Raw genomic sequence first — 12,500 nt, 5'->3', positions numbered from 1 at the left:
GGTGTCACATACAGTAAAGGGCAGCTGACGTTTGTGGATGTTTTTAATTTGTAAATGTGCAAGGTTTGTCTGGTCAGTTTCAGGCATAGTTTTCAGTGTAATTGGCATGTGGAAGGATGCTCCCACGGTCTGTGTTGTGCTAACAGCAAGGTAACTTGGCATCTATAGGATCTAGTCAGTGATCCTTGGGGAAGGAATTAAAACAGTCTCTCGCAATCCTCTACGTTCTGAAATCTGTATCCACCTTGGTGCCAGGGGGCGTTGCTGCTGTGGGCCCCCTCGGGGGGGCAAGGTGCACTTTGCTTCGTGGCTCAGTGGCACATTGCAGGCTCGCAGGATGAGCCCCAGAGGAGCCCTCCTCTGTCTCACAAGTGTCACTAGTGGCATCTATTATTATAACATTTTATACTGCCACACTCCTGTATTAGCGGATGTTGTTGTTGTTGTCCAGACTGTGATAGTCTGTGCTCGTAGACCGTGAGATTGTTTTCCTGAGATATTTATAGTAATATATATGATAGATTATGAGCATAATAAAATGGATACAGTGCTCATAATCTATCACAATGCTAGCGGGGTCCCTGTTGCCAAGTGGTTTGTTTTTTTTTAATGTTTTAGTTCTGTTTGGTTCACTTTGCTCTTTACTCTCAAGACTGGACAGTTAACTACAGTGTATGCCATTGAGTGCATGCTCCAGATTGTTTTGAAATAACACTTTAAAATCTTTAAATGTTGAAAACATATCCTTTCTGTAAGTGTGCGGTCGGGCTCATATTTACAGTATTGTGCAAGGTTCCCTTGGGTGTCATTTTAAAGGTGAAAACCACAGATTTGTTTAAATTTCTTCATTAAGATGTGAATCAAGTCATTCAGAGTGGTCTGATATGAGATGCTCCGTTCTAGAGTGACTTACAGAGGAGACATTGTTCACAGTGATGGTGAACCCGGACATCTCAAGACTTTGATGTTTCTGAGAGCTGTTACATGGAAATAGTTACAGATATGCTGATTCCTGAGAACTACCGTAACGCTACGTTTGCTTCACCTAAAATGTGGTGTTTTTATTCCATTTATGACGGACAGGTACGTGTAGTGTGTTGTAAGGCTAAGTAATCCACAAAGAACATGCATGTTAAGACCGCTGGTGGTTTTGAATAGTAAATTAAATGGCAGTTTTCGCTCTGTAGACGTTGCGACTCCTGGTTCCTAGAGTCTCGTTTCTGTGAGTTGGTGTGATTCAGTGCTGTGCATAATTTTACATCAAATCGCTCAGAATGACTTTGTTTACATCGTAACAGCTAAATAAATAGTGGAGGAATTTTGAAAAACTGTGGTCACGCTGAGCACGAGGAAAATTTGCCTAGCGAAAGAGCCAATTCGCTTGGGAATGGAAGCGGAAAATGAAAAAAGGAATTGGATTACTTCGGAGTTCATATAGACCGTCTTTTAACTCCTCGTGACCCTCGTAAGCATGAGGCAGTAGAAAACAAAACGTTGAGTGGTGGCAATCCCACCCCCCCAGAATATTATCATTAATCTATTGGAGGACCTGGTACTTATTCAACATGAACCAGGCCAGGCATTCCCCCCCAAAACAACTGGTCAGAAGCACCCGTGTGGATTTTTGCTTCACTGTGCAAAGTAAATATTAAGTCAACATTCTGGTGTGACTGTGGCTTAAAACAGACCAATTAAAACAAGCTCTGTCAGGTCTTTTAGCATAGATAACATTATTAATGCCAGTTTAAATATCTTCTTATACCATGATATGATTGGAGTATCTTATGATATTGAATTTGATCAGGATCGCCCAGCCATAGGTCGCCCAACCTCTGATCTGAGGAAAGGTAACTTAAAGGCAAATACGTTCTTAACTTATAATGTAATAGATCTCATTCTAAGCAGTGTTAGACCATTTCTGTTGGTCTGCTTGCTGTGAAATGTTCACGCAGTGTTAAGGACAGCTGATGTTCTCAGTGTTTGAAGAAGAAAAAAAAGAGAAATAATTGAGATTTTAATATGCCAGTGATGATATGGCCCAAGTTAAATGTGCTGCAGTCTTCTTACGTATGTGGTACTCACTTGATCATTATTAGTCAGGGAAATATGTACGATCTGTGTGCAATGCAGAATGTTTTACTGCCCTGATCTCTTGCAGGCGAAGGCCTACTTATGGGGCTCTGCTGCTTCAAACACTGGAGGATCAGAAGCTTATTATGATCTCTTAGCTGAGGGCATTGGATTTGAGCTCTAATGACATTCAAGCCTTGACACTTTGAGCAGTGCACATAAGCTGTTGGCTGTGTAGGTCTATATTTTGTGCATTTTAAATGATTTTGCTGACCTTTTTGTAATTTGGTTTTGGACTGGCTGGTATTATGAGTGTGCCAAGCTGTGTGTATGATTTTGCGGCGATGGGAATAACATTGAAATTGGATCAGTGTATATGGAAGTAAAACGATACAGCTAAACAGTTTGGCCACGTTTACTGTACGCGTATGTTTTAGAGATTAAAGAGCCCGTATCCTACGCTTTCCTTGTATTTTATGTATATTGTTGTACTCTTATGGTCCACATATAACGTCTATGTGGTTTTATGTACAAAAATAGCAATAATTCATACCTAAATTACCATTTTCCAACCTCTCTTTATCCCTTAGAATGAAAGGGGCAGTCTTTGTTATTGTGCTTTTTAAGATTCGTGTATGGAACTGGCTGCTCTGTATTGTCCCTCTTCGGAAAGTAGACGAGACTGAAACATTCCTGACAATATCCGTTTGAGTGGGTGGAGCTAAACTGCTGAAGGCAGATTCACCTCTGACGGTCTTTTGTTAGTTTTTAGGATTAATCCTGATCTGGGAAACTGGAGTTGCAGAGATTTTGCCTTAGTTGAGAGATGAATTTGAGTAGTTATTGTTTTGAAATCTGCTCAAAGTATCAAGTATTGTTCTTCACTTTGAGACTTGAGTGGCACACGTTATTGAAAACAGCAGAGGAGCTGATTAGCTGTTTTCATTATGTGAATGCAACTGTATATGATCATGTAAATCGTCAGCGTTATAACCCTTTGAAGTTTTTCTCATAATACTACAATAGAAAACGTGTCAAAGTTTGTAGCCACCTGCTCATCCAGTGTTTCTGAATTAATAGCCTGTTTGACTTTGTGGCAGCAACAGCCTCTGCTGTTATGGCAAGGTTTACACTAGATGTTGGAACATTGCTGTGAAAATTTGATTGCATTCAGCTACAAGAGCATTAGTAAGAACAGGTATTGATGTAGGATGAGTAGTTCTGGATGAAGCTCCAGAGAACACTGTTCCACTGCTCCACAGCCCAGTGTTGGGGGTCTTTATACCCCTCTAGCTGACGTTTGGCAGACGCTCTTATCCACAGTGACTTAGTTTGATCATTTTACGCTGGTAGGCGACGGTAGTGTTAGGAGTCTTGCCCAAGGCATTTCATTGGTATAGTGTTGGGTGCTTACCCAGGTGGGGATTAAACCCTTTCTACAGCATAGAAAGCAGAAGCATTATACTATACCAACAATGGCATTGGCCCGGGTGACTGTCTAGTGTTTTAGCAGTGTTGGCATTACCCATAAAAAAAAAACTAGGAAAAGTATAATAGACATAATTTATCACGATGATAAACTTACTGTTGTACTGCCCACCTAATTTTTGCTAAGAATGCAGCTGTGTTCAGGAATAATTCTCTACCACTAAAGAGAGGAGCTAATAAGCAGGAATGATATGCCTCTTTAAACAGATGGCTGCTTTCATTATTTAAAGACATGGACTGCCTTGCTGTGGCTCCACTGAGGCGTAAGCTTTTGAGATTTTTGGTCCAGACCCCATTTAGTGTTGACTTTTCTCTTCAGAGGAGGTGACGATGTTAGAATGATGCTTCTAAATAGAAGAGAGATGAGATTTATTATGGTGGGCTTCTGATTAGAGTGATGTGACTGTGGGGCTTCAGGTGGACAGTATGCCACTATAGTTTATGACAAATTGCATATATTTAGAAGTGCATGAATCTTAAACTGCTTAAGATCAACTATGCATGTTCAGTTGTAACCCTTGTGTCTTTATCTTGCTGTTTTAATGCATATATCGCTGATGTATGCATTTATATTTGCGAATGTTGGGTTTAAACATTTGCAGATGTTTTCTAAAATGAGCCACTGCTGATTTTGCTGTTGCATTGTGTACTTTGCAAATGAAAAATGTAGTAAGAAGCGTATTGTGGATCAGGAAATACGGTATATCGGAATTGTTGCCACATCGTGACCCTGAATTTCAGTCATGGGACTTCAGAGATCATATCCTGCAAACATCCTTCTTCCTGAAATACCTTTGTACAATTCCATTTTTTTGGCAGTTTGTGTTATCCAGGACCTTACAGTTAACTTTAATGTGTGTCATTTACTTGGAAGTTCTGTTTTTTTTAATTAATTAATTTATTTTTTGAACAGTTCTGAAAATGCCTAAAGATAAAATGGTATGTTTTCTCGAAATGTGGATTCTGTCTGGTTAAGGTTAATAATAATGAGGAAGGATCACAATTACTCTGTAATTGTAAGGCTCAGTGAGAATGAGTTCATTAGATAGATACTTTATTGATCCCGAAGGAAATTTAGCAGCCAGTAGCAGACGCACAACACTAACCAGTAACCGTAAACAGGTGTAGACATATAACAGCTCATATGTACAGGCATATATACAAAAAAATACAACAGTGTGTGATCATCTTACCTGAGATGAGAAATGCAGTGCAATAATGACCGTACAAAAATGTACAGGTGACGGCTTATAATGACCACAGAATGAATAAATATGTGCATATACTGTACCAAATAAAGTGTCTAGTGTCCAGATGTGCAAGATACGCAGTGAGGTATGCAGAAAGTGCAATATGTGCACCTTGTATTAATTCCATATTCCTCCTAATTTTAAAACCTTCACCATAATTCAGTTTAAACTCAGTGTAATTCAGCGGGGTTTGCTCTGAAATGGCTATTTGCAGGAAAACCAGCTGATCCTATGTACATTGGTGGTGATGGGAATCAGGAGTCACTAAGTCAACAATGCAAATTTGTCCATTTTGTTTACCATCCAAAATAATCAGTGAAAATAGTGATACAGCCAAAAAATAAGGAGGCTATTTTGCCTTACAACACCCTGCATGCATCCCTCACATTACACCATAACCAAATCACAAAATAAATACATTCTGGACATTTGTGATGTTGAGTTTTGAGTCAGGAGTCAGCACTAGATGAAAGACTAACAGTGTGAGGGTCTTGGATGGATGGTGCTGAACAGAGGAGGGATGGGATTTGTTATGGTGAGGTCATGATTAAAGAGAAAGTCAGCGTAGGGCGTGTTGATGGCGAAGGGGTGAAATGTGAGATTGTCATGAGAACAACAGGAAGAGGCTTTGTGGAAGTAGTTTTGTAATCATGCTAGTAATGATGAGCATTTTGGTCACTGATGGCTTAATATCCTAATGCCAGCAGCCTTTTTTAAAGCCTTTAATCCTGGAGTAGGTTAATTGGTCTACTCTCTTTCAGAGTGGACATATAAGGTTTATGTAAGGGGAAGGACTGAAAAGCTCATATGCTTCATACACAGCACCGTTTTCCTTTCAGAACAGCTATTACACCCCTTGTTGTGTGAAATACAGCGGTTCCTCTGTTCCTGTGCGCTGTTATCATATGAGGTAGAAGAAAACTGGTCGAAAATGAGGCTTGTAATGTCCCCAGCTCCATTATCCTGTGTTTGCTAGGTTTATTACATTAGTAATGTGCAGGAGGCATTAGGCGTTAGGTGTGGGCCTGTTTGTTTTCTCTCGGTATAAAAAGCCGGGAATGACCTTACCTTATTCACCATTCCCTTTTCTTTCATTGCTGCCTGAGTAACGTTGAGGCCTGGATTACAATCCAGACTGACTCATACTGTGCCAGGAACGCATGAGAAAATAAACGTTAACAGAGTCAGCTTTGCATGACTAACTCGATGGAATGCTCCTGCTTCGATGCACCGTTCATTGCCCTATTTACTGTAAAGGATGGTGGTAAAATCTGATAATGTTTTTTTTTTTGTCTGGCCTCTGTGCATTTTGGGACACATGTTATGTAGGTTTGCCAGACTAACGTGATGTGATGTATCATATTGGACTTGCATTCCTGTATTGTGCCTTGCTTGTTAGCAGGTGGCTACTGTGTTAGCTCGAGGCTAATGTGTTAGATTGTAGCTCATGTCAGTTTTTTTTGTTGTTTATTTTAGGGTTTTTTTTTTTTTCCCCTCATAACGTTGTAAATCTGATGATATTGATATGTTCTATGAAATGGCAAAAAATGGTAGTGCCATGCTTTAAAAAAAATAAATTTATATATAAAACAAATTGACATTATTAAAACATAAGGCACGTTTTTGGAAGCTTTATTTTTCAGTATTTTGAAAATATATTAGTCTTTTTTGTGTATGCGTATGGACATGTTTATATACACACACATACAATCACATCTTACTGAACCGAGCTGTCAGTTTCTTTCATTTGTGAATCTTGCAGAAAATGAAAGTATATAACGTATAGTTTGTTTTTTCCTCTGGTGCATACTGTATAGTTTGTTTCTCTTTGTGGTTTTTTTCTTTGTATATGTTTGTATACTGTATTGTCAGTTAATTAGTGCACCAGTCCACCAAGATAAATTTAATATTTTAACTGTCTCTCTTTCTTCCCTGCAGTTGTGGAACTTTTAGGCTGCTAATGGACACATAGGAGCTGCTGCATTTGTCTTCAGTTCCCCTTCCACGTGGGTCAGTCACGATGAAGAGTGAGGTCCCACCTGACACGCGCCGCAAACAGGAGCCCCTGAAGGTGCCCCTGGGTAACCCTGAGCCCATGGAGACGGCCAAAAGCTTCCCGGCGGAAATGGAGGTGATCGGCAAGGCGGGCAGCGAGTTCACGCCGCTGTGTGCTGAGACTAGACACAGATCCCTGCGAGACGCTGGGGTTCGTAGAGACTCGGACAGAGGCCTGTCGGGCCGTAAAAAGCGTAAGAGCCAGCAGGCAGGGCCCTCGGACTGTTCTCTAAAGGAAGGGCATGTTAGTGAGACGACGCTGCCTCCTCCCCGCCACAGAGCGACGTTGTTGGAGACGCGTAGCGAGGATGAGCGGAACCCTGAGTCTTCTTTTAGTGACTGTGCTTCTTCACCCTCCTCTAGCTTACGTTTTGGTGATTCGGACACTCTTAGCTCAGAAGAGGACAGGGGGCCTGCCGACGGCCCCACAGCCGCCCGACAGCAGCAGCAACTTAAGGCATCTGGTCCAGCTTCAACAGGAAGTGCTGGGGCAGCGGTGGGTATACGACCCCTACTGAGCCGAACCCGATCCAGCAGGTCCCATAAATGGGCGCGGCTCGACCCAGAAGCCAATCACGTCAAGCGGCCGTGCATGAGCTCACGGCGGCCGCTCAACAGGAAGCGCTTCGGGAAGGGTGGGGCTGGAGGTGGAGCCCAGCGGACTCCAAAGCAGAAGGAGCGTCTGCTCTTGCAGAGGAAGAAGAGGGAGGTGATTGCGCGGCGGAAGTATGCGCTACTGCACAGCACTAGCAGCTCTAGCGAGGAGCTGACCTCCGACTCCTCCTCGTCTTCCTCCACTGAGGGAGAGGATGAACTGTACGTGGGAGTGAGCAGCAGCAGCGGGAGTCAGGCGAGCAGCAACGCTGTGGCCTCAGGTAAACGGCTCTTGCGTCCTTTTACCTCTTCATGAACACTAGGGATGCCTGGCAACACACATTTCTACAGCTATGAAAGAGGAGAAATTTAACATTTTATTGAATGGAATCACGTCTGTTGACTTTAAATCAACAGTTCAGCCAGAAATCAAATATACACAAATAAATGCAACCAAGCTAGATTTAGTGAAAAGAAAAAATAAGCCAAACAGAAGTAAGGTATGTAGATAGCCAGCCTTACTGACCTTTTACCTTGTCCTTCATATTTGACAAGTTGACATTTCTATTGTTTGAGCGATCCTTTCTCTTCATTGTGGTGATAATTTACATTTATTGCATTTGGCAGGCAGTCTTATCCAGAGTGATTGGAGTTTGATCATTTTACACAGGTAGGCGAAGGTAGTGTTAGGAGTCTTGCCCAAGGCCTCTTATTGGTATAGTGTGGGGTGCTTACCCAGGCAGGGGTTGAATCCCAGTCTACAGCGTAGAAGGTAGAGGTGTTACCCACTACACTACACCAACCACACTTCAGAGACAGTTCCAAAGGTAATACAGCTGCAGATACCTATTCGGATACCAGACAGTAAAGACAGCTGCCATTAAAACAGTTTATTTTTCCAAACATTCTTCCCACCTTCTAGATGCATCATCTGAAGGGAGTTTCCTAGTCTTTACACCATAAAATCTTACTCTGGAGACTGTTATGACACAGCTGTAGGATGTGAGTTGGCATGTTTACAGCAGATTTATTGCTGGTTAAACGTTTAATTTTGGCCAGAGTGTACCTTTTAACGTTGTTTGAGGCGAGTGTGTCATGATGGGGGCGTGTTGGTTGGTGGGGTATAAACTTTTATTACTTAGCTACGTTTGCCATGTAGCTTCAGTGCAAAACTGAAGGCTGATTGAGTGCCTTTGTGGCAAAGGTATACTGTAAATTAGATTTTTCAGCAAACTATTGCTTTAAGCTTGGATAACGATAGAGGATTACTTCAGAAAGCAGCTCTCTCGATCACATGATCTGTTAGTTTAACACCATAAATCCACCATAAACTCATCACAGACGTCTTGAAGACTGTGCTGCAGACAGCTGGACGCACTCTCCCTCACCACAGTGCTGTACTTGTCCAGCTGTTTGCCATTCTCATTACTAGCGTGAGCAGAGGACAAGGAACGCCAGGGACTTTCTGTTGTTTGACAGCTGAGCCAGACATGTCACATGGAATATTTTTGTTTTGTGCTTTCTTTTGCTATAAGCAACATTTTTGAGAAAATAAATGAATACACAGGCATGAATTTGATGTTATGCTCTAAAAGGTGGCATTCAACATCTGAATATGGTGTTGAATATGCCCAAGCATATGGTTTTGGTTGGGATAGTGTAGTTCAGTCAGACTGGGGAACCCAGACTGGGGTTCAGTCCCCTACATGGGCAAGCACCCTACGCTATACCGATAAGGGTCCTTGAGCAAGACTCCTAACTCCAAATTTGCCTACCTGTGTAAAGTGATCAAATTGTAAGTCACTCTGGATAAGAGTGTCTGCCAAATGCCATAAATGTAAATACAAGTGCATTTTGTAGGTGAAACTGACGACATCCAATATGTGCATGTTATATAGTACCGCCTAGGAAGTTTATATTTTGCATGCGTATGTGGTTTTACTACGTAGAACATGGATGTTTGTTTATTTATTTATTTATTTATTTATGGCAATTTAAAGGAATCTTTTGCTGAGAAATTAAACTTTTCCCATTTACCACAGATAGTCAAGTTAGCAAAGATATTCAATGCCCAAACTAGCACTGAAGGTTCATTACTAACAAACCGCTGGTTTCGGGACAAAACCTTGTATCTCCATTTTTGTCATTTTTCAGTTTTGGACATAATTTGAAAATACCTGTTCTTTACATTGTGTGTAAATTTCATGATAAATGGGCCAAAACAAAAGGCCCACAAGCATTTGGAATTTTTTTTTTTTCCTTCTTCTGCAAAGTTACCGTTTTGGAGATACGGTGTTTGATTTCTAGTGTTGTCAGAACAAGTCATCCAATGTGGTGTTTTTTTTTTTTTTTTTTTCTCTCTCTCTCTCTCTCTCTCTCTCTCTCTCTCTCTCTCTCTCTCTCTCTCTCTCTCTCTCTGTAGGTATGTCCTCGATGCTTCTTTCAGCCTGCTTAAATCACATCCAGGTCTTCATTAAGGGTGCTCAGACTTGACGATGTGGTTTAGGATACAGTATAATTTATTGTGACCTATAAAGATGAATAAAACCTGACTGTTTAGCTCAATGCCATGGGCACCCGTTGTAGACAACACATGTCTGAACAGCATTTTCACAGCTCACAGTAAGTCATGCTATCTTAAACCAAAGACAAGTCAGAATGACCCTAAAGAAGAGCTGGATGTGGTTTGAGTGGGCTGAGAAGAGTTTGAGGGACGTATTTACAGAAAACAGACTTAAGTGACTGACTTCTAGTGTTAGCCCTGTGGCTCCAGCACTGAACTGAAGAAGCACAATTTGGACACCAAACTGGTCTCCGCTGATTGATTGAGTCTGACGTAGTCAGATAATTGTTTATTTTCTGTCTCGCCAAACTATTTCTTTAAGTGTTATAACTTCATTAGTAGGTTCTGGTGTGTCTGCCGCAAAGGAAGGAGCATGAGCATGAAGGAGCTGAAATGGATGTAGATGATGCGCCTCATGTTGTAACCTTCAGATTACTTATGCCTTTGGAAACATGGGCTGAAAGAAGCGTCATAGCAGTGCAATCAGCCGAAACTGGTTGTGTCTGGAAAGGAATGATAGAAATGAGAGGCATGCCATCAGTGATATGTTTTCCTCACAAGCAAACCCATGCTTGCCTTGCCTTATCTTAACAAAACATGATCACTTTTAGGGAGGGATCCTCAATTTGAGGAGGTTATTTTGAAAGCTGTTAGAACAACTTATCACTGTCTCTTCCTCGTAATTTCTCTTGCTTTTACTTTTCCCAGCGTGTGTTTAATGTCCTCTTATTAGCATCGGAAATTTGGCGGCCCAGTCCTGTTTATTTCTACCCCTACACCTTGTTTCCGAGTGTCACCTTGCCTCTTGAAACTGAGTTACAAGAGGAAGTGGTTGAAATTCTCCCTACGAAATGGGAACTTCAAATTTAAAACAAACAAAAAAAATCATTAACAGCTTCTAGCGCTGCTCTGCTCTGTTCCCCGTCTGCAGTGACAGCAGAGGAGGGTAAAGTTCAGCTCCTCACTGCTGGGCTTTAGTTACATTCAGGGCATCATATGCCTTTAAAGGTGGTGGGGGGATGTATTATTGCCCACCCCCAATTCTTTGGTGATATGAAGCTGTAGTCAGCCGTCTGCCAGCTTCTCGTTTAAATTTTCCTGTGCCACCTTATATTTACATTATTATTTACATTTATGGCATTTGGCTGACGCTCTTATCCAGAGCGACTTACAATTTGATCATTTTTACACAGGCAGGCCAAGGTGGTGTTAGGAGTCTTGCCCAAGGACTCTTATTGGTATAGTGTAGGGTGTTTGCCCAGGTGGGGATTGAACCCCAGTCTACAGTGTAGAAGGCAGAGGTGTTAACCACTACACTAACCAACCACGCCAACCTTAGATAGAGCAGCAGTCACATTCTGGTGCTCCAGGTGTTAGAACAGCTGGACTACTTAAGGTGGAACAGGGAATTCGGATAGCTACTGAGACGTTAGCATACTGTTAGCTATATTTTTATGCTTGTTGTTTAAAAAAAAAAAAACATAACACATTAAAGAGACATTAAGACAATACAGTGGTTGTAAATTTTAACTGAGAAAATACATTTGTGGGTCACTCACGCAGCCGTCTTACTGGTTTTTCTTGGTTCTCATAACACTCTGGTATAGATTCCGTATGTGAACTGGAAATTGAAAGGTGCGTTTTGAAGTGTAGGCAGTGTTTTCTTTTATAAAACGTGAGGGGAAAGTTCAGCTGGACCCTTTGAAAGTAACTCATTTTAAAGCTGTTTTTTGAAAAAACAGTTGGAAGTTCGCCACCAAGAAAGCTGTTTCTTGTTTGTTCCGTGGGACTCGATAGTAACGATAAAAAGGACTTAATTCGTCAGGAGCCAGCCTGACCGGGACGTTCAATTAGACGATGTAAAAGCAAGTTGAGTTATGCATTGTGAAATGAGCGCAGATGAGCGAAACATTCTTGGCTCTCAGGAAGCTGATGAGAAAATCTTGTAATGATGATTATTATTAAATGGTGTTTGAATGTAAAAAGCTTGCCTGCAGCTCCTTTAAAATTGGAGCGAGCTCTTTTCTGTGACTGGATGTCAAGGAGGTTGTTGAGCGCCATTGGTTAATTTACAGAGGAGCTCTCGGGGCTTTTTAATGGCTGACGAACCAGGTTTAAGGCCCAGTTGTCAGTGGGGAAAGAATTGCTGCATTCGGTTTAAGCTTTGCTGTTGGTTCAGTTTTATTCTTTCTCTCTGCAGTGTTTCAGGACTGCAGGAGAAAAGGCCAGAATTTTCCATTCTGTTGTCTTTGCCTCACTTTGGTGTGTGTGTGTGTGTGTGTGTGTGTGTGTGTGTGTGTGTGTGTGTGTGTGTGTGTGTGTGTATAGATGAATGTTTGTCCCCCCAAATAACCCACAACAACCCTCTTTAACAAAGACAGAGTCACAGTTAAAATCAGACTCTGTCTGTCTGTCTGTCTCCCATGTCAAGCACATCCTATTCCACCCACAAAGTATTTACATTTTCTATTAATATATAC

The 12,500-nt window shown here is 41.5% G+C and overlaps 1 protein-coding gene across 5 annotated transcripts in view; it reads left to right on the top strand.

Moving 5' to 3' along the window:
- The window catches only part of rnf111 (ring finger protein 111), a 71,308-nt gene that overhangs the window by 1,844 nt on the left and 56,964 nt on the right, over nt 1–12,500 (top strand). For all 5 annotated transcript variants that reach the window (XM_017711656.2, XM_017711658.2, XM_017711655.2 and 2 more), the window contains exon 2: nt 6,747–7,738. In XM_017711656.2, the coding sequence (XP_017567145.1) occupies nt 6,829–7,738 (910 nt within the window). In that variant the 5' untranslated portion in view covers nt 6,747–6,828. The remainder of the gene's footprint in view (nt 1–6,746; nt 7,739–12,500) is intronic.

The sequence above is a fragment of the Pygocentrus nattereri genome, chromosome 25, assembly GCF_015220715.1.
Source record: "Pygocentrus nattereri isolate fPygNat1 chromosome 25, fPygNat1.pri, whole genome shotgun sequence".
NCBI lineage: Eukaryota > Metazoa > Chordata > Actinopteri > Characiformes > Serrasalmidae > Pygocentrus > Pygocentrus nattereri.
The sequence above is the reverse complement of the archived record's forward strand: the minus strand, read 5'-3'. Positions and strand labels throughout refer to the sequence as shown.